The sequence below is a fragment of the Coloeus monedula genome, assembly GCF_965178545.1.
Source record: "Coloeus monedula genome assembly, chromosome: 2".
Taxonomy (NCBI): Eukaryota; Metazoa; Chordata; class Aves; order Passeriformes; family Corvidae; genus Coloeus; species Coloeus monedula.
Genome location: NC_138782.1, coordinates 26,482,134 through 26,504,265, shown reverse-complemented (window position 1 = coordinate 26,504,265; position 22,132 = coordinate 26,482,134). Strand labels below are relative to the sequence as shown.

General features: G+C 35.6%; 1 protein-coding gene across 3 annotated transcripts in view; it reads right to left on the bottom strand.

The window, feature by feature from the left end:
• Positions 1–1,298: 1,298 nt before the first annotated feature.
• Positions 1,299–22,132, bottom strand: part of UBR2 (ubiquitin protein ligase E3 component n-recognin 2) — a 55,631-nt gene continuing 34,797 nt past the window's right edge. For all 3 annotated transcript variants that reach the window (XM_082301136.1, XM_082301135.1, XM_082301137.1), the window contains 23 exons: positions 21,951–22,105; positions 19,949–20,051; positions 19,144–19,253; positions 18,843–18,923; positions 17,883–18,064; positions 17,020–17,219; positions 16,070–16,163; positions 14,386–14,547; positions 13,930–14,027; positions 13,621–13,693; positions 12,658–12,806; positions 12,520–12,575; positions 11,993–12,089; positions 9,854–9,921; positions 9,223–9,358; positions 8,506–8,596; positions 7,644–7,774; positions 6,885–6,993; positions 6,582–6,638; positions 4,993–5,070; positions 4,550–4,720; positions 3,757–3,858; positions 1,299–2,978 (listed from right to left, as the gene is read on the bottom strand). In XM_082301136.1, coding sequence (XP_082157262.1) covers positions 2,837–2,978; positions 3,757–3,858; positions 4,550–4,720; positions 4,993–5,070; positions 6,582–6,638; positions 6,885–6,993; positions 7,644–7,774; positions 8,506–8,596; positions 9,223–9,358; positions 9,854–9,921; positions 11,993–12,089; positions 12,520–12,575; positions 12,658–12,806; positions 13,621–13,693; positions 13,930–14,027; positions 14,386–14,547; positions 16,070–16,163; positions 17,020–17,219; positions 17,883–18,064; positions 18,843–18,923; positions 19,144–19,253; positions 19,949–20,051; positions 21,951–22,105 — 2,645 coding nt within the window. In that variant the 3' untranslated portion in view covers positions 1,299–2,836. The remainder of the gene's footprint in view (positions 2,979–3,756; positions 3,859–4,549; positions 4,721–4,992; positions 5,071–6,581; positions 6,639–6,884; positions 6,994–7,643; positions 7,775–8,505; positions 8,597–9,222; positions 9,359–9,853; positions 9,922–11,992; positions 12,090–12,519; positions 12,576–12,657; positions 12,807–13,620; positions 13,694–13,929; positions 14,028–14,385; positions 14,548–16,069; positions 16,164–17,019; positions 17,220–17,882; positions 18,065–18,842; positions 18,924–19,143; positions 19,254–19,948; positions 20,052–21,950; positions 22,106–22,132) is intronic.

Genomic DNA, 22,132 nt, shown 5'->3' with positions numbered 1-22,132 from the left:
TGAGGGACATGGGAGGAAGCTGTAGAGAACCAAAGGGGAGCTGAAAATGGCAATAGTCTTGAGAATCCACGAGCACTTCATCTGAGCCAAATTCCCTGTAACATCACAGGAAGTGCTAAGAGAGCTGTGGGAGCACTGGCTCTTGGCACAACTCAGAAGGCATCAGGAGTTATCTTGGTTACAGACTTCCAGCAGAGTAAAGAAGAGCCTCCTGTGGCAGACTGGGGGGAGTAAAAAGTGTTACCTTCTAGTATGAACAGAGTAAATAACATTACTGATATGATCCTCAACCCTTATTCCTTTATAAAATGTAACTTGCAATCCTTTAAAAAGATGATTAGACTTTTTGGTAGAGGTCAAGAAAGGTTTAGCTGACTGAAGCAAGTGACACTAATAATATAATCATCTTACATTTTTAGCCAGGGAATTGCAGATGTTGCACATCCAGGTATTTCTGTCAGCTTGTGATTAACAAGGGGCACACTTGAAGGAACAAGCTCAGCAAAACTCTAAAAACAACATTTAAAAATTACTTATTGAATGTTGACATGAAAAGCACGTACTTGATGCTTTCAGATTAGTTTTGGATTTTTTTATAATGGTTTTGTATTTGGGAATTTTTGTGGGTTTTGTTGGGTTTTTTTTTCCTCCCCCCACACACATAATATATTCTAGATTGTACACATAATCCATAAATATTAAAGTTATAGCCAATTTATTACAGATATTATTTCCCTGATACTGAAACAATGTTATATATAAATATTTCTACATTAATATAAACACATGCAAAACAAATCAGAAAACAGAAGTCTTGAGTAAAGAATGACCAAATTGCAAAAAAAAAAAGATAAGCTGTGTACTTAGCAACTATTTGTGGTTGCAGTCTCCAACTCTGATCCCAGAAGAAAAACAAAAAATCCTTCTTGCTGTCAATATTTGGTTTTCACAGAGAAATCTGTCAGAATCATCGATTATCTTTTTAATATGATGATTACAGGAAAAGAGTTTTTCAATGCAGTTACACATTATTTGAAACTGTGGCACACAGCTTAAAAAACAAAGGAATAGTAACATCACCAAAAAAGTGGGATTTCTAGGTACCATGCACAGAAAATTGTTGGTATGTCAACCAGTATAAGTAGGGAAGGGCAGAGATAAAGCATTAATGTCATTTTCCCCCACAACTTCTCCATGTCTCTCCATAAAAAGTGACAGCAATATATAAATGATCCAGTCTATGACAGGTAGTAGAGACAAAAGTAGTCTGTACTGTTGTTAAGAAAAGGAAATCCACATTGGCCAAGTTTCTTTATTTGATACTTCACATCTTCACTCAATACTATTACTGAATATTTGAAAAATTGTCCTGTACACCATGAATATACAAAATTTATCTGAAGCATTAAATCTGTAAAAATAGGAACAATTCAGTCAGACCAAGTGTAACTGAAGACCTGGCAGACAGTGAAAGGAATTGTTTATCTGGGCTGAGACGTAGTCAGAAATTAAGACTTAACTAAAAGAACCACAGACTATTAAGGAAACAGAACTATGTAAATTAAGATTTTACTAATTTGTCAGAAGATAGGAGAGGGAAAGGTAATGGATTTTATTTTAAATCAGTAAGCATAATGTGATTTTTAGAGACACCTTGGAGGTCTAATTACATACAACTAGAAAACTCACTGCCTTCAGGCACCCTCATATCAAGTGCAAATCTGCGCAGTTATAGAATATATTTATAAAATATACTATATGCAAACATCTTTACAGAGCTTTAAATCAAGCCAAAAAGTAAATATACTTGATGGGACAACTGAAAAAAAAAAAAAAAAAGGAAAAGAAAAAAAAAGTCAAAAAAGTGGGCAGTGTGATGGTGGCCCTTCAAAGCCAAAGGAAACCACTCAGTTTATCTGCAACAAAAAGAAGATGGGATTTGCATCTTAAAACTTAACTGTTAACAAAAATGAAGAAAATATCCTCTGTGCTTCTGGAAATTGACATAAAATTAGCTTTCATGACTTTTACATACTATTGTTATCTTAAAATAACTTCTAAAGCACAATGTCAATCCTTGGATACCAATAACCAATCACGTAATTGAAAGTGAAAGGGTTCCCCAGCTGAATTCAAATTAAAAACTACATAATTCTAAGGAGTGCAATGCTCTGGAAAAAGCTTTAAATTAAATTATTTTACTTGTAAAGCTAGTGTTAGTTTTTTAGTTAAAAAACAACTGGAAGCAAGAAAGCTGCAAGAGTACAAATGACAAAATCGTTTTAGATACACCGAGTGAAAGTGAATTATCCACTGATGCGGACAGAAACATCCATTTGCTACATTATTTGCTTCCTTACTTCATTCCATTGCATGTACACACAGCGTAAGTATTAAAATGCAGAATAAATAAACCGGCTCAGATTACTAGCAAGGGGCAAAACACAATCCAGAATTGTGCTCTATCTAGTTTCTGTTTCAGCAGTCTTTTTCTCTTCAGTTCATATGAAAAATCATAGTCAGACTTCCAAAAAGAGTCGTTCTTTTTTTTTATCAGAAACTTAAGTTCATTTGCCCAGGTTTATAACCCAAGACATTTCTGTGAAGGAAGCACAGTGCAAATTATAGGACTAATAAAACTTGCTTACATAGAAAGAAGTTTACTTGATTAATGTTAACTGGTATCTTTATGAAATACATTGTAAAACAAAGATTAAATAACAGGACTGAGTTTGTTGGGGTTTTTTTCCTTAGACTTTTTTCCTCATGCCTCCTTTGAAAAGCTTACTGAATTACAAAAATCTTTAATAAAGTTCCAGTCTTCAGCAGATAATCATTATAAATGCTGCCAATCAATGCCAACTAGAGTTTGATTTGCTTCTTGTGCATGTCCAATTTCCTCTGTAATACTGTGCTGCAGCCAGAGTTTTTGAATCTTTTTAAATCGCTCTTTGCACAGATGCAAGGGATTCCCACGTCTGAAAAGGAGATAACACTTATCAGGAACGATAAAACACTGCAACTAAGCATAAACACTCAGGCGTGACATATTAAGTATTAGATAACCCCATAAATTACTACAATATTCAGATAACCCTTTAACATTATTCTGTTATCAGAGCAAATCACCAGGTATTTGGATAAGTAAACTGCAGTGCTACCTTGTCTGGTGCCCCTCCCTTACAGTTCAACAGTTCCCTCCAGCCTGGGAACCTCACGGCCAGCCCACAGAACTCCTAATGCAAGTATTCAGTAACTTTTCCAGGCGGAACCAGCTCACATTCTCTGGTCTTGGCCAGTTTCAGAAGTAGCAAGCATTAACAATATCAAGTCCCCAAAATATTCTTGCATAGGAAGCAGAGATGGGAGTTAAGACAAAGAACTATTACATTAAATAAAATAATCTCATTGTATTTTCACTTGGTACTAAATTAACACAGGTTATAAAAACAAATGCACTGGATACAAATTTTCAGCCTTAGTTCGTAATCAACTTCACAGATGCTTGAAAGATTTAACTTTAAGCAATTTTCAAGACAACTGTTTCTAACTTGGGGAAGATCTTCCATTAAATATTTTTGACCTAGACCCACATATTAACATTCAAACATCTGAAGATACTAGATGCAGCAGCAATGTCAAAATATAATGTTACCTATATAATTAAAATGAAAAGATAACATAAGAAGTTATTTTTTCACACCAGATAGTTCTATAATTCCTGTGTTTAAAAGACACAATTTTTAAAATATTTACCTGAGTCCCTGGTCTGTCTCTCCATAGTCATCAAGATAAGGAGGAGGATAAAAGCAGCCCTTTGTTTTCCCAGCTAAAAATAGCACCTGACACTCTCGAACTCTAGAGAGAAACAGAGAGAAGATCTTTTGGTATTGATTTTTAGGTGAACAGTTTCTCATACTTTCATAGACACTCCTTTTCAGTTCTTACCTACTTTCATTCTGTATAACCGGCATGTACAGAGTTTTAAAGGCACATTTTTGTAAACTACATCTCTCATTCTCTCCCTGTTACAACTTCTCAGTAGCAGTTAAAAACAATGTTGTTCCCTGTCATATTATTTGCAGGCTGTGTAAAATACCCAATAGAACCACAAAAAAAAACCCCAAACAAATTTGCTTCTCACTAATCTTTACCAAAGTAAAAACAGACATTATCTAACCTTTTCCTATATGCTGGAAGACAACTAAAATGAATTTTCATGTTTTCAACAGCAGCACCAACAACAAAATCAAAGTATTTACCTTCATTATTTTGTAACACTTGAGTAGAAATAAACGCACAGGCAAAACAAATTCACTTGAAAATGAAATTTGAACTTTCTTTGAAATATTATCTTCAAAGAAGCAACCTCTGAACCTTACACCAAAGCATAGGAAGATGAATACACTTTAGTTTTTAGGCAACCCTGTTGTTAACAAAACACTGCCTTTACAAACCACCCCTGCAATCACATATACAGAACTATTAATTTAATGACTACACACACCATCTCACCCAGCAATGAGAGCAGAGGTGTTCAGCTCCTTACCTAAGGAATATGCCTACTCCAGAACCACAAGTGTATGTATGTGCAGTACAGGCTCCAACATCTTCCCCTTCTAGTTCAGTCTGACAGCAGTAACTCTGAGAACACAGCATGGTCCCACACACAAGGCACAATGTTGGGGCTCTGCTTTTGTCACCACCTGATTTCGGACACCTTTTGTTAGGGAAAAAAAAGAAAAAAAACCCACTGTATGTGTTAACTCTAGATAGTAAAAAGATTCAGAAGTACCTCTGTAACAGATAACAGCCGAAATTTTTATTTCAGTATTTCACTGAAATACAGGGCAGTTTGGCTGATAAATGCTATGTGCCCTTAGCTTTATGATTCTACACACAACTTTCTGAGACTTTCAGGTTAAGGGTTTCCCAGCTGATGAGAAGGAGCAGCAGACTTTGGGGTGCTCACTATAACTGCATACAACTTACGAGAAATTGGATGCTTGGTTAATGAGGCAGCTGTAGTCATCCGGAAGGTCTATTAATTTGTTGGATTCTCTTGCATAGCTAGAATAAAGCAATCGAATCAGCACTCATATTTCAATGAATAATACACAAGCAAATTCAAACTCATTCATGTTTTCCTGACTCATCTAAACAGCATCTGTGAAAAATTAGTTTTTTTAAGTTTTCTTCTTCTCTGCCATTCATTGAGTAAAATGGTAGCTCATAAAAACACGAACACACAACATCTCTCAAATAACCACCTCCCCTTTCTTAGTCTTATTTCTTATGAATTTAAGAAAACGCAGAGGTGGAAAGTTGGAAAAATACATGTCATTTGTATGCTTTTAGCAACCCTAATTATGAACTCACTACAGATTTAAATAAATGTTTTTTCTCTTCTGTATCAGTTTGCCTTGTATTTTCTTTTTGTCACTAACATTGAATGGAAAATAGTCTGACTTTCAAGTTCAGGGAACTTGTATCCTGAAGAGAATGAAATATGCATGCAATGAAAAGGACCAATTTAATATCAAATACTTATATATTTTAAATATATTTAAAAGTAACAGATACTATACACTAATTCTAATAATCTTCAAGTCTAGGAATAATACAACTTAGATGATGAAATGCAAATAGAAGTTTGCAACAGAAACAATGTACAAGAACATGATGAGAGGGGAAAAAAAGTCATCAAGTTAGACATAAGCTTGGGAAGAGCAGATAAGAATCAGCAAAAGGAACACATGGAAAAGATCCCAACAATCACATGTGGCAGGAAATCAATTAAACAACCAGAATATTCTTACTGTGTAGGAAATTCTGTTAATAGTCTGGTGTTTCACAGATGAAGTGATTAATTTTTATTTTTGTCACAGCCTGATTGTATGCACAATGTTAAAAGATTGACTTTATGTATTTAGCACAAGAGATTAAAAAGCAGGGATATGTTCTTCATGACAGCACCGTGAACTTCACATTCATTTCTAATTATTAGGATAATTGTTAACCACTATTTTTACCCAGACTTCAGAAAGAACAACACCCTAAATGCTTTTCTACACCCACTAAGTATTAAACATGTTCTGTATTCGAAGTAATTGCGCAGCAAGAACAAATGTATGAAAAGCTGATTTTCTTTTCAGCAGCTGACTTGGTGTTGGCTTTACTGAAGGAATTGGATTCTTTAAAAAGACAGTTTAGAAAGCTCTTCAATGCCTGGTATTTTTAAACAAAGGTTATATACATCTTTTAGTGACAGCATATTTTTTGTACCAGAAGATACAAAGTAATAGGAAACATCAGATGAAATTTTATGGCCTCTGATTCCTGCACACCAGTCGAAATAAAACCCCAATATTAAACTTTGCCTTTAAAATCTACTCATTTAAGAATTATTTCCTTGTCTTACAAAATTTTTAAAAATTCACTTCTTCCCTAATATCTTTATTATTTAATAAAGCAGAACAGATATTATGTTATTATAAACACCCATTAGAAAAAGCATCTGGAGAAAGCTGCAACACTAAAGTTTTTCCCCCTGTCTCTGCTTAAAATCTCTCTATGTTTACCTGATAGCTTGTCTCTTGCCTTCCAGGTATCTTTTTACTTCATTGTTACTGCACCAACTACGAGAAAAAAAAATGGCTTTTAACTTCAATAAATGATAGAAAAAGAAATCAGCAAAAAAATCAACAGCACCTCTATTAAAAAACCACTACAACCAAAATTATTTCTTTCAAAACACTTCTTTCACAAACACTTTTCAAAATCCACAATTTACTTCCATATGCATTCCTGGGAGAATACTTACACTACTGTCTTGTACAGGATTCTTTATTATATCCAAACTAAGTACAAAAACCACAACTTACCTTTCTATTAGTGTGTTCAGAATCTCACTGTTTTCTTGAAAAAGGCAAGTAAGGTTGTTTGGCAAGGAAAGATAGCTACATAAGTGTTCAAATTGGTTTGCTCCGTTTACTGAAAAACAACAAAGGTATAATTCTCATAACTTCATTTTAAAAATGCTTATTATGACCACTTTCAGATTAACATTCTATCCCTACATATGCCATATGTGGAAGACAGTGAAGTATGTTACTAACATCAATTATCTGGGGTGTGACAGAACATAGTGCATTTACAGAGATATCACAGGATGGTTTAGGTTGGAGGGGACCTCAAAACCAGTCTACTTTCAATCCCCCTGCCACGGACAGGGACACCTTCCACTAGACCAGGCTGCTCAAAGCCCCATCCAACCTGGCCTTAATATTAAGTGTTAGCAGATGCTAATTGAATGAAATCAATGCAAGCAAAAGCAGGTCTCACATTTGAAAACAGCAATCCACAGGAGCTTTGAAATAATCAAAATTTCCCTTATTAACAGAAGGGCATCAATTTCTGTTTTAAGTAATCTAGAATGGCATTTACTTCTATATTAAAAATACATTTTTAAAACAAACTAATTAATCATTTTGCCTTTTTCATTATGCTGATATGATTCTGCACCAGTAACAAGCCCACATCCATTCAGTCAGCTTCTTCAGACAAGAGAGTTTAAATGTAATTTATTTTGACCATTAATGTTTATGTATTGAAAAGCTCATTTAGTACAAAGCAGACAATACCTTGAATTTCTGAGGGTGCTGGGACTCCATTTAAGTAATGAAAAAACAAAGCAGAACATCTCAGGAAAGGCATGATTCCAGCTTTTAGATTCCTCCACAGGTGCCAGCCTGAGGAAATTTCTTTCAAGGCACTTCAGAAAATAAAATAAAAAAACTTCATTTCTATTGAATAATTTCAGTTTGAAAGCTCTATTTACTAAGTCTTCAGTCACACTGCATACTAAATTACTGATTTCAGCTGAAACAATCACTATGTGAAGTGTTTAATTCAAAGCAAACTCCAAGAAAAACAACAAACTAGAGATTCATAAAAATGTAACCAACTGGGACAGTAATTTAAGGAGATTTTGCATAAACAGCTCAGATCACAGAATGGTTTGGGTTGGAAAGGACCTTAAAGACTACCTCATTCCAAGCCCCCAGCCTGGCGTTGAACAGTTCCAGGGATGGGGCATCCATGGCTTCTCTGGGCAACCTGTTCCAGTGCCTCACCACCCTCACAGAAAACAACTTCTTCCTAACACCTAATTTCACCTATAACCTACTTTCTTTCACTTCAAAGCCATTCCCATCTTAAGCTTCCTGTACTCAGACACTGCCAATTCCAGATTTTGCAAACTGACTGAAAAAAAATGTTTCTGAGCACAATCTTCATGAGCAGGTATCTTCCTGATAACAGATTCATTTATAGGAATAGTTACTGAAGTGAATCTAGAAGTGCTGGATAAGAAAAAAGATGTAAGAGTTCCCAAGTTTAAAATGTCATCTTTGACAGCACTAGTATATAGAATTCAGTCACCAGTCAATGTTCAGTTCAGGAGGGAGAAAAATATAAAATTTTATCAAAAGATCATGTTTTTACCTTCCCGTACACTGGCAAAGAAATTTATACAGTGTAAGCACAGCTACTTCCTCTTCACTGTTAGTGTTTTCTTGGTCCATGCCATTCTCTTCTGAAGAAGAAATAAATAATTAACAAGTTGTTCCATATATGCATGTTTACACAACAAGAATGTATTTTTTCAAGTTCTGATAAAAAATGCCCAAACTAAGTGAAGTATTCCACTGGGATGGAATATGATGTACTGGAAAGAAGTTTTCTGCTGCACATCATATGTAGTAAGTTTGTGCTATTGTCAGCTCCAGTGAGGTGTTGGTTTACTTGTTCAATTGATTGGGTTTCTTGACATACCTGCTTGAAGTTCTTTGCTTTTGGCAAACTAAGCCTTATCCAGCTCCTCTTGTCAGCAGATACATTGATTCCTTACTTTGCTAACTGCAACTCATTCATCATGCAATGCCTAAGCCAAGCCTGCAATAAACACTTCCAGGCACTGCTACAGCAGCTGGAAAGCCAGGATTCACGACTATGCTCCAAGAAACTCCCAGAGCAGAGCAATGAAGACAACATGACTGAACTTTGATGAGTACAATTTATCAATACTCTGTGGGCTCAAAGACAGTACCAACAATTGTATTTTGTAACTGTAAACTGCACACATTTACCAGCAGCACCTCAGTTTTTTTCTAAGTAAAGATTGGAGGAATCTTTTCAGTTGTTGAGACAAAGTGGCATTACCTGTCGATGAGGTAAGTAAAATTTGTATTATGTGTGCCATAGTGACAAGATGAAACAGGTGAAGATCTCCAGTGCCAAGACTAACCCCTGAAAAATCCTGACAATGTATGGCAGGGAAAGAGAGCACCAAGCTTACCTGTGAAAAAAAACAAGAAAGTTGGTACATTCCTCTGCCTTTTTAATCTTCCCCTTTTCTCTGCTCAAGCTGCAGCTATACCCCTTGAAGGCAGCATACCACATATGGCTAATTTTGAAGCTAATTACACAGACATTACTTAAAAGAACAACAATTATCTATTAGGAGAGTTTTGAGTCTGTCTGGGTTTTTGGGTTTGTTGTTTTGTTGGGAGGGGTTGGTTTTCATGTATTTTGGGGTTTTTAACAGCCGAAGGGTATGCATTCTGTCTCATCTTACCCCTTTTTAATTTATAGAAAATAATACTTTTATTTAATACTTTTATTAAGAATACTTTTATTAAATTTAAAAAGTCTTCAAAATGTATTAAGTAGTGAAAAAATACCTGAACATTTTGAAAGGTTCCTAGCTCAGAGTAAAGAGAAAGTTCTCAATAGGTTTTACATAGTGCCTACTGGATCAAAACATTATTTATATATATTAAGAAATACTTACCAATAAATGAAACATGTCAATATCAAGTATGCAAGGAAGATTCCCATTTTTTTCATTAGGCACCAGTGCTAAGTATTTTGGAGAGAAAAAAAAGTATTAATTGAACATTTATACATGAAAAGATTTTAGTGTCCTTCAGTTACAAAATGAGAGCCATCTCCTTCATTTACATGCTTAAAGAACTTAAAATACAAATGTAGCTGTTTTGGCCAGAGTCAATTCAAGAACTGCCCAACATTATTGGAAAAGAGCCTTGCCTACTTTATTGTATTTAAACAAAACAAACCCAGGTAGCCATTTCTACTCCCATGGTCACTTTCTTTCCTTGCCTGGGTTTTCCAGTGTGAGACAAAAATGAGACAGCATCTCAAGCTCTGATACAGAAAGGAGCTCTAACAATAGTGACTAAACAGGAACACTGACTGTGGTCTGTTGGACAGCTGCTCAAATGAAACTTTTGCAATTTGCTTAACTTCACAAGACTGCCTGAACTTCCCTTACTGCAAATGCCTCAAAAATGCATTGCTACAGTCTCTTAAATTCATTACTTTATCTCTAATTAAGGTGGAGCTAGGTGTTGGTCTCTCCCCTCTCTGTAGTATTTACAGTAACCACAAAGTATTAACCAAAGCACTCCAGCTGACAACAGAAATTCACACACTTAATGAATTGCAAGCACCTTCATCTAAAAGCAAACACAAATTAAGTGTTTTGAAAAATGTTACAAGATATTTTAAGTAACAATCAAGGAACAGATGCATACTTCTTTACTCCAAGCAGTAAGATCTGAATTGTAATAAAGCTGCAGCTCTGGGTATATTTTACAATGTAGCTATAAGCATTAAGCTGCCAAGTTTAGAAACACTACTACATTAAAAAATAGTCTCATCATGACAACTTAAAAATACTTCAGTTGAAGACTGCTGCCTTGCTGGCCAAAAAAACTGAGAGCTGAAGACATGTGACATTTTGAAGCTATTTCTATTAGCAAACATTTCACCACAAGTCAGATTTCAAATGCTTTTCCTTTTGTCAGCATATAGCCACAGAACTCAACCCAAAAGTGTGAAAAAAGTCTCTATCAAAAACATGACCAGAGCAAGGGACTTCCAAACCTGAACATATTTTCACTAAGCCATCTTTATGTACCATTTATAGAATACAGACAGATCAAAGGCTCATGACTTTCATGATTCCTAGCCAGGAAAAATAAAATAGCAGAAACTTTTCCTTCATAAAAATAAAAGCAGTACAGTTGCTTCTGTCAGTTGGAAGGAAGGAGAGCTTTGAAGAAATATTAATTCAAGTTTTCAGGAAAACGCAGAACACTCAGAACACCATATATTGCAAACTTCCAGTCAAACAGCCAGCAGCATTTTTTCTTTTGCTTCTCATAGAAAACAGCTCAACCATTACTGCTACAAACTGATGCCAATTAAGTTTTTCCCCATAAAGCTGCCAACTGTTTGCTGAAGTAGCTGGTATCCATCTAGTAGTAATTTCAGTACATCAATGCGTTTTAACAGTTTCTCTGCTCTACTGACTGGAGATACTGAAGTTATCCTATTTTATGGTACCCTTTCAGAACAGTCCTCTCATGGGCAATTACTTCATTAGGCTGAACTTCAGACTTTTCATCTGTATCTACTAATGCTTCAAGCTTGGAACGTTTTGGCTGTTCTCATTAAAATTCTCAATTAACACATGACATTACATAGTAAGTCCTGTCTTATCACAGATCCAACTTTTCAAAGAGAGAAAAGTTTGCAGATATATTACAGACCTCTGCAAATATCATTTCCACACTACATTAATCCTTATTTCTTCCTCTTTAAAGCTCCAGTGCATCATTTTTGTGAAGGACCGCATTTCCTTCTCCTGTGCTCTAGGTATCTTTCTCTAAGGAATAAACAACAGAACTCCTTCACAGCAAAATATCTATGCTTCTCTTGGAGCTGCAGGCCAAAAGAAATGTCTTTTTTCTTGACATAACACATACAGGTGAAAATAGCAGCTCTTGGTTTATTACTTAAAACTACATAAAATAATTTTCTTCGAATCAATACTAAGAGTCATTCTGAAAGCCTTTTTCTGTATGTATGTATTTGAAAAAAACCAAGCATAAGGTGGCAAACTTACATGCTAATAGAGTACAAAAGTGACCCTGTACTGCTGAAAGAGATGAAACTGTCCAGTGAGCTGCTGCAAATCTTGTTAGTGACGTAAGGCAGTCATCCTTTAAAAACAAAGAAAAAGAGACACTGCCACAGTTAATGAAATTCCTCAACATAAAAAGGTCTTTTGACTTAACAGCATTTTTTTCAGGCCTCTCAGCTGCAGTTTATGGGGGCAGTTTGACTGTGTAAGTACGTGACAGATACTTATGTTTATGCAAATATGCAAGTTCATTTTGGCATTTTTATTTTGATTGTTACCATGAGAAACTGCAGCCTTAATAAATTATGTGTTTATAGGAAAAAAGTAACAGTTTAGCTAGATGTGGTTTTTAAATAGTTTAATAATCAGATACAGATTGACTAAACAATAGGATCCAACAAATAAAACTATCCAATAACCATAACTTAAAATGTAGATATTCCTCACTAATGAAGCACAAGTCCCTCTATTTTCCACCAGTTCAGGAGGAATTGCTACTTGTTTCTTACCTGTCGACAAGGTAAATGACCAAATAATGGCTTATCTTCATCAGCTAAAATTCGTTCTGGAAAAATAAAATTCATTGTTGTGAGTTTAACCAAATTCTGAAAATCCCCTATAAAGGAGCCAAATGAACAGATCAGTACCTATAGTCTGTATCGTGTAAGCACAGCTGCCCCAGCACATTATAGGTACACGTGGGTCTTCCTCATTTGGATGAACCTTCAAGCCTACTTTGTAAGTTGCCGTACCAAAAGTTGTCAGCATCTCTTTTATGCTCTCAGAATAAGGATTCCTGAAACAAAGGAAACAGTATTACTAATTCTTTCTTTCCTCCACTGGCAGCATAGTACCTCTAATGATAAGCATTCACCCCATAGATGAACAACTGGAGTTTTCAAATTCAAGTGACAACTCCAATATCCTCCTTTGGATCTGGTATTCTGTAACCTCATTTTTTTGGTGACAGATACTTCCCCAATTACTTTTTGATTATTTGTTTGGAAGCAATCTCATTTTTAGTGTTAACACTATTTAGTCCTCAAAGACAATAAAGTTAAGGCTAAATTATAAGAAATGTATGTGACTGATAGCTAAATCTGTCATCAGCTGGAATAAGAGTCTTGTATTTTGTGTGCAGCTGGCAGACTGACGTCTGTACCACATAACAAGTTTTGTTACTTTCTCCTGAAGTGAAGAGAGTGTAGACCCAAATACAAGTACACCCTTACAGCTGAAATTACATATTAACATACACTCCATTTCATAGTCTTCCTTCATATTTTACATGTTGTGCTGGCTATAATGATGAATCCTTCCTTCAGCTACAAGAATTCCAAAACTTAATCTTCATGCCATAATTTACATAACTGCAGCATGATTCTGCACAACAACTTAGCACATTCATTTCTGAAATTCTACTGCATCACTTAGGACTTATGGACTGGACTTCAATGCCATCATCGTAGTAACATTAACTTTTCTAATTAAAGCAAAATTCATATATTTCCCTTAATTATTGAGATCTTCTAGCATAGAAATTATATTCTATTTTCACGTTACGATTTCATGATGAATTTTTAACAATTTATTAATATGTAAATACATACTTCAGTTTGAAATCTGGTCTAAATCCTTCTGGTAATTGCAGCTGATCCATTTTTTCTGAGTGACCAGAATGGCCTGTACAAACAAAAAGTAATAAATCACTGATTATTCACCTATATATAATTTCTACATTATAGAAAGGCACAGAAGCTGAATCTGAAATTCCATTACCAGAAACTGAAATTCCAAGCTGTTCTTGCCACCTATGCTACCATGTCTCAACCCCGTTGTAGCAGAACCAAGGTCCTTGGTCTTTTCCACAAATATTATAGCATTTTCACATACAAATATACAGATTTCTTCAGACTTACTTGCACAGTCTTCATTTCGAAGTAAATGCAGGGCCTTTACTTGCTGGGATACTGTTTTGATCCACTGAGTTAGGTTTCGTTGGCCTGAAAAGTCTAACCTGTCAAAAAATAAACCCACCAAAAAACTGTTAAAAACAATCTGTATACAGAATTAGTATTTCATAGGCATTCCAACACCATTCATCTGTTTCTCAATGGACTTTCTCTGCTGCCCATGCATTTTTCTACATTCCGTTCTTTTTCTGCAGGTCCTATGCTTTCCTGCCCTTTCACACTCTTAAATTCCATAACATACAACAGTAAAATAAATCCATAATACAAAATAAGCAGACAGGCAATCCACTTGAGCTTATCAAACCAGAAGACAACAAACATTCAGGAACGTCTTCTGGGGTGTAGATGGTTTGGGATCTTGTTTTTTTACATTTATTGAGGACATTTATAAACAAAACTGACCTGTTAAACAAAACTCTTGGTGGAGGAAGCAAAGGAATAACAGTGTTGCTCAAGCATTCACAAAGTGGGCAAAGGAATTCACCATTTTCTACATCATAACTTGTGTGTACTCGTAATCTTTGTTGTCTTCGTTGCTCTTTTGCTTGGACTGCATCAAAATACCTTTAGAAAAGAGCAAGACATTAGTGGCAAATTATTAACATTACCTGATCATAGAAATTCAAGAATTCTCAGGAAGACACAATTTTGCCTTTCCCCAATCAGAGGTAAGAGAATCATCTGAAGGAAAAAGCTTTACCCTCTGATTGATAAAGTATTAGTGCTTTTAGCTGCCAAAATCTATCTACAAAGTGCTGAAATTCACTGGGCTGTTAAAATCACAGTTAAGTCTGAACATTACATGTAGGAAAAAAAGGGAAAAGGTGAGAGAAAGTTGAAGCATTAAAAAAACCAAAACCAAACCAAACAAAAAAACCCAAACAAAGCAAAACACCACAGGCAAACAAAATACCTCAAACACACAAAAACCACAAAGAAAAAAGAAAGAAACAAACAAAAACAACAACAAAAGCCCCAAACCAAACCAAAAAACCCAACTCGTTTTTACACAATTTTTTTAGGAAGATGCCATGAGCATTATCCTTGGGCATTTTCTATTACTGGCCAGAACCAAAACAGCAGCAGCTGGAGAAACTGTTGGCTGAACCCTCTACGAAAAACGAACTGAATTCGCTGCTTTGCTAAATGCAACTGCTGCTCCAGAAGCCTCTGATGTGATATAAAGCATGCCCAATGATGACCCCAAAATGATCTGAATACAGGCACCTAAGGGCATTTCCAAGAGATAATGACAACCACAAAGGATGGTACACCAGCTACACAAGATTAAGAACCTATCTTCAGTGAGCAGTAACATCAAAGACCACAACTGAAACCTGTGTGTGGTAATAGCCACAGAATCTCTGGGAGCTCCTAATACTCTTCACACACAAGGCAGAATCTGAAATTAGGCACTTCAGAAGCCATGCCAAGGAGCAAAGCAAGGGCCTAATCAAAGTCAGAGGCATGAATGGTTTGAATTTGTCACATAGCATTGGTACCACACAGCACTAAGCATGTTTATATGCCTCCAAAAATCAAAGAATAAAAATAACTGCAAAAGACTTTATTAAAATGCTAAGAAACAAAGGATAAAATTGAGTTCATATTGAAGATGAATTTGAACTAGGTCACAGATGTTTCTACTTCAAATTAAACATGCTGGAGGAATTAAGAGTGCAAGGGATGCACTCTAATTTAAAACCTCAGCGGAGAGCAGAAGAAGCAGCAAAACCATGTCTATCAGTGAACTGCAAAAAAAACCCCAAAAAAAACTGAGCTTCAGAAACATGTACACCACAGGGAATTATGCACTAGGATAAACAAGCAAAGGGAATGAAAGCTGCCATGTGTGGCTTTAGACTCTTCTTTACCAAGATGACAATAAATGAAAATTATTTTGAGTATGTTTACAGCATTTGATTTCTGCTCCTTTTTTTCCAACAGAAAGCTGTTTTAATCACTTCCTGAAATTCCTTTACAGGTTTACTACATGGCAGGAATTTTGCCATTAAAATTAGTGCTATTAGGCAAACTGATAACATAACATGTTATTTGAACTAAAAACTTAAATATAGTCTTTTACCTTTGCCAACAATGAGCGTGCATAATATGTCCACAGCTACCTGTGTGTGTTCCACATGACAGATCTGGGTGCATGAATAAGGGGTCATACTTTTCTGTATTTCAAAGAAAAAAAAACGGCTCTGAAATCAACATTTATCAAAAGACTTGAATGCAGATCAATGTTACCACATCTGCATCATTATTTAACTTTACCACAGAAGTGTAACTCATTTGATGAAGCATAAAACACATTACTAATGCACAACAACCTAAACTGTTTAAATCATTTGCAAGTGTCACCTTACTTTAGTTTGAGGTACTTAAGGCTTCAAACCAAGTTTTCAGAGGTGTTGGGCCCTGGTAAAAGTCCCCAAGATCAACCTGCAGTTTTGGTGGTTAACCACCATCAAACAATGAGTCCAAGAACATTAATCTTCAGAGTGAGAGTGCCAAACAATTCAGTGCAAAGATTTCTCTGTGTTTACACATACAGAATCCAGAGAAACCTTTGTAACAGTGCCCTTGCTTGCTGTGATCTGTTTCACAACGTAGCTAAATCCAAGATTTTTTTTTTTCTTATCACTAAGAGGCATTTCAGATGATATAACAGAGGAAGAAAATGTACATCTTGTGCTTTTACAGCATTGCATTAACACCTCCTCTCTCTGATGTTATAGGCATGGTTTAAGAAGAAACACTTCTGATTTTAAGGGTTTTTTTAACACTTATAAATAATTTGTCACAAATGAATGGCAGAACATTTAGCTCATGCCTCACAGTGATTTACATTATTCAGCACACACATTTCTACCTCACTAAAAATATGGGAGTTTTGCCACTGATTACAATGAAGCCGTTCACAAATAGTTAAGAGAAGAAGGCTGTGTCACTGTCTCGGAAGAACAAATGCTGTTGTCACAGTGACCCCAACATTCTTTAATATTTAAGACAACTATGAACAGTACTTACCAGGGTCTGGAGTAATTTTGTTTCTATTTTTAGACAGCACAGTTGATCGCTGAATAAATGCTGCCAAGACCATAGCTCTGCTGTCCACTTTAACTTCTTGCTCCTCCTGGCACAATATACACATAACAACCTGTCTGGGTTCAGTTACTCTAGTTTGCTCTGGACCCAAGGCTGTGAGTTTTGCATCCGAAACTACAGGGCTAGAATATTCAAAGAATATTAGTGAGCAAATTATTTGAAAAACATAATTCAGATCATGACTTAAGTGTGTTTAGTGAGTTTCCTAAATTTATGATAAATGCTGACAAAAAATAGCTTTGGCATTTATGTAACAATTCCTATGTGCCCAGAAGTAGCATGTATTTTCCAGAAAAAATTCATACCCTCCTGATAGTATAACCCACTCCACTTTAACACAGAAACAGAATCTGCAGCCCTCCATCACCACCATCCCTTAAGTGTCTGATACGAATTTTGAAAACACTCTCCACTTCCCCACAAAATCATTAGCATTCTCCAATTCATATTTCCAACTATCAAGCAGATTTTCTTCCAGATCATCAATAGACATATAATCAGCTAGCTCCAATTTACAATGTTTAATAGCATAGTCTCTTCAGCATTATTAATAATTTACTGGGTGATTTTGTACAAAAAATCATTTGCCTGTTTCCATTTATATTTATGCCACAATTTTGACAGAGGGGGGAGGGAAGCATTCCATTTACTGCTGGTTTTTTGTCTCAGAAACTAATGAACAGTCTTCCATCAAGACCGAAGAAAAAAGAGCTTTTTAAAGTGGTAACAATAGGACAATCTGATGTAAACATTAACGAGAAAAAGTTGAAACAAGATGCCTTTACCTATTTTCATGGACTCCGGAGGTTGAAGTATCCAGCTCCTCCAGAGTTTGCTGAAAGAGTTCTTTGTTTTCATTAATGAAGTGCCGTTGCATCTCAGACATCTGGGCCATGATCTTTTCCCTGCGCAGTCTGGCAATCTCAGCTTTTCGCTTCCTTTCAGCTTTGTCTTTATCACGTGAACTCTGAAATTGTATCATTCACTCAGTCATTTTTAAAATCTTGTTACAACAGATTATTTATTTTATCTACTGCTATGTGTAACTTGTACTAACCTCCAAACAATGAAAATCTCTTTTGTCATAAAAGAAAAAGAAAAGACTACCAAAGAGTTATTTTGTGCCCTCTTTTCTTTAGCTTGTGTTCAATGCCAGGCAGAACTGCAGATCCAGAAGGGGAACCTCTTCCCCATAACCTTTAACTGTGTTTTGTATTTCTCTTCCCTTTAAGGATTCATAGGAGAAAAAGTTAAGAGAGTGATATGTCTCGTCTCTGGCGCTGCTCTCCCTCCACAGCAGCTGCATTCCTAAATGCACTACAGTGCTCCACAGTCAGTGTGCAGTACCTAGAATGTCATGTCAACCTACACCTATCAGCAGAGCTTATCTGGAATGACCTGCATGGTAAAAATACATAGATGCCATTTCTTTTAGCAACTTTCTATGGAGTCTGAAATTATGGGAAGAGCAGAAACATTTAATGCTGTGATTGTACCACAGACAATTCTATGAAGGAGAATTGCAAAAGATTTGGAGATTACAATATATGAAACAAAGAAAAACAGTCTAGGGACTCTACCAATAGGTTTTTCAAACAAATGAGTTTGATCTGTAAACTGTGAGACAAATTTTCAGAAGTCACTGATGTTTCCCATGTTTGATTCAGAGCTACAATTAGAAATATAGTCCTTTGCTAGTCATCACCCAGACCTGTTCTAGATCAGCTGTTACAGATTGCTTTTACCTCCTCCATAATATTTCCTTCTGTCTCGGCCACAGGACTTGAAGAAGAGCTTTCTCTTAGCTTTTTAATAGTATTAAAAGTCTGTAAGAAAAAAAGACAGCCTTTAATTAGTTTGTGACGTGAGAATGTAACTGTGTATACTGTAATAGTAATCATACAATGTGCAGGGTTGGAATCCAGAGGAGTAAAACTGTAGGTACAACAAATTCACACAGGAAATAACTAAAACATCCCAATGTAATTAGGGAAGTTTCCAAAATCTTATTTCCATAATTTTCAGTGGTGATATAAATATATTTACCTTCAATATCCATCTGATCATGTCCTTGTGCACTTCCAGATGAGGTGCATTTTGCAGTGTTTCTAGCATAGCCAGTATGCTAGGGGAGTTATTGGGTGCCTCTCCTGGTTCTGAGAGAAAAATTATAATGAGAATTGATTATAATGTTACTGACAAATTAATAATTCACTAACATTAAAAACAAGAAACCCCAATGCTTGCTCAGCAACTGAAGAATTTCTTCAACAAATAGGCACAATATGTACCTTTTAATTCCCCCCCACACTGCAAACCTTTTCATGAATAGGCTCTAAATCCTCAAAAGTCTTGCTCACTGACTATATTCTCTTACAAAAGAAATGCACTGTACGTGCTCTCTGGCTGTTTTCATCTTGGGAACTTCCGATACTTTATTTCCCACTACTTTAAATGGAACTTTCAGGTCTTAGCAAAACTAGAGGCATTAGTCAGAAGATACAAAGGAGAGTCCAGATTAAAAGACTATTTAAGACTGCAATTATGATTTTTGCAATTGCATCTGATCATATGCAGCAATCTTAATTGAGATGCTAATTAAAGATATTAAGAATCAGATCTAGAGGGAATTATTCAACTTCTGGATTTCTCCTCTAGAAAACACCTTTAGTGTTGTACCGTCATAGACTCTACACATGTGTAAAGCATGGATCCAGAGTCAACTTGGTAACATCTTGATGGATAAACAAATATGCTCTTCTGGTAAATACAGTTTCAGAAGGATAAAATACGAGATCCTGGCATTTTCAGTTATTTCAAATTTGCTATGCATTTGAAAAGAAAGGCATACTTGATATTTTCTGAGTGAAGGTAAATGTTACAACATTCTCCTCACTGAGATTCTCCAGATGTTGTTTTTCCTCTTGCAGTGCCATTCCAATCAAATGCAAAACCTAGATAAAAATCACAAATTTTAGTTCTTTTCTTACATACTTCATATAATCTTGTTACATAGTTTGGATAATTCATTAAGAAACAGGAAATTCATATAATACAATTATATATTAAGAATATATTTGAAGTTATTTCTATATACATAATTTCAAAGCTACATTACACAGGAGCAATAGTGTTTGTTTGAAATTTTGTCACATAAAATCCACATTAAATACTTGCATCTTTCTGTTTGCTGTCCTGAATAGTGAGTGAGAAGTCAGTACCTCTTATCGTTCTCCCTACTCACTGCATATTACTATTGCAAGTCTCTGGACAGAAGAAGCATGATGCACACTTCAAGTTGTCTTTATACACAAAGTTTAGTGACAAAAAGTTAAAAATTTTAAGTTAAATTTATTCTCTCTAGAAACACATTTTAAAATAATGTTAATTTTTAGGTCAGTGAAGAGCTGTAATCTCCTTGAACTTAAAAAATGTAATTACCCTATTTAGCACTATGGTAGCCTGAATGGCATTTTGAAGCTGAAATACTTCATTCTTGATGATGCACTTTGTTATGCTATATCAGTCATTTCACAACCCTACACAAATTGGCAGGATGCTCTAGACACAAAGCTTTACTGATGTCTGGAATCAACACCAACCCCCATGTAAGGAAACAATAATCACCTGAAACTCTGTAACAGAACTGGAATGCAACAGACCAAGTATCTACAGAAAAACTGGTCAGACAAAATGAATTAAAAAAAATATTTTGCTTTAATAAACAACAGTTAATCTCTCCTCAGTCTATCTCATCTATTTAACAAGAGCTCATTAGATATGGGCCACTTCTTGCAGATGTCTCACATCTACCATTGCAAGTGCTCCCAAGACAAAACTGGTTGACTTGGGAAAGATGCAGTCCAACTGCATGGCACCACCACAGACAAAGTGCCATGAGTTTCTGAAAAAGTGATAGGTCCCTAATGAACTTTTGAGAATGGCTGAAGACATTTTAGTTCAGTCCAAAAAAAAAATCTTATTTCAAAGTTACTCAAAAGTCTAGCATTCTTACATTACCTAAATATAACTACATTGTTGTGATTTTTAATACCAATATATTGCTCCATTTTCAACTTTTTTTGTGTTCTATAGAACTGCTTATGTTAATTTAAACCTAGCTGTAAAAGGTAATATACACTCAATAAGACTGGATGTCAGAAAATTAATACTCAGTTTCAAAACTGGGGTTTCATTGCAAAACCTTATTTTAAAATCCATCAATATTTTTGAAAAGTTTGGAGTTGGACCCTAAACCAACAACCCTGACCAATATGAACAGCTCCTGGATGGCAGTTCACAACTCACCTCTGCACACCCCAGAAAATGACAATCATTACACCAAAGGCTACAATAACCCTCCAGGTTTCTAGAGATCATTATAAATAGCAAGGAACAAACAGCTCAGCTAAGTTGATACATTTTCAGGTTAGAAAATTCTTTTGTGCACTTTCATGATTTTTTCCTAAAGTGATTTAGCCTAAACTGAAAATAAGCAAAGGAACATCAAGAAAAAAAAATCAATGTCTGCTTCATATGCAACAACTCAGATTAATGGCTTCTCTACCACAAGAAACATTACTGCCACTGATTTAAGAAGAATTCTTCCCTCTCATGTGCATCCCATTAGAAATTTACCCGGGTATTCCATTTCCTTTTAAAAATAAATTGCATCAGAGGCAGAGGAGTTTCCCTAGTTTTGCATATCAGCAAACACCACTTATTTCTCATTCAGAGTATTCTAGATATTTCAGACACCAAATAAACAACTCAAATCCATAAAATCATGTTAAAATGCTATAATGAACACTGCTCCATTAGCATGAGCATTACTTTAAATAAAAAACCCATACCCTTTGCAGCATGGACTCTGACCAGGCATAGCCATTGTGTTCCACTGCCCACTGCAGTATAGTTCCCATAATGCACAGCATGACATCAGACTGCAGGATATTAACCAGGCTGGCAAAAAGTGGGCAGAAAGGAGGAAGAGCTGGCGGTGGAAGAGCTGAAAGGGAAATTCGTGTGTTTGACA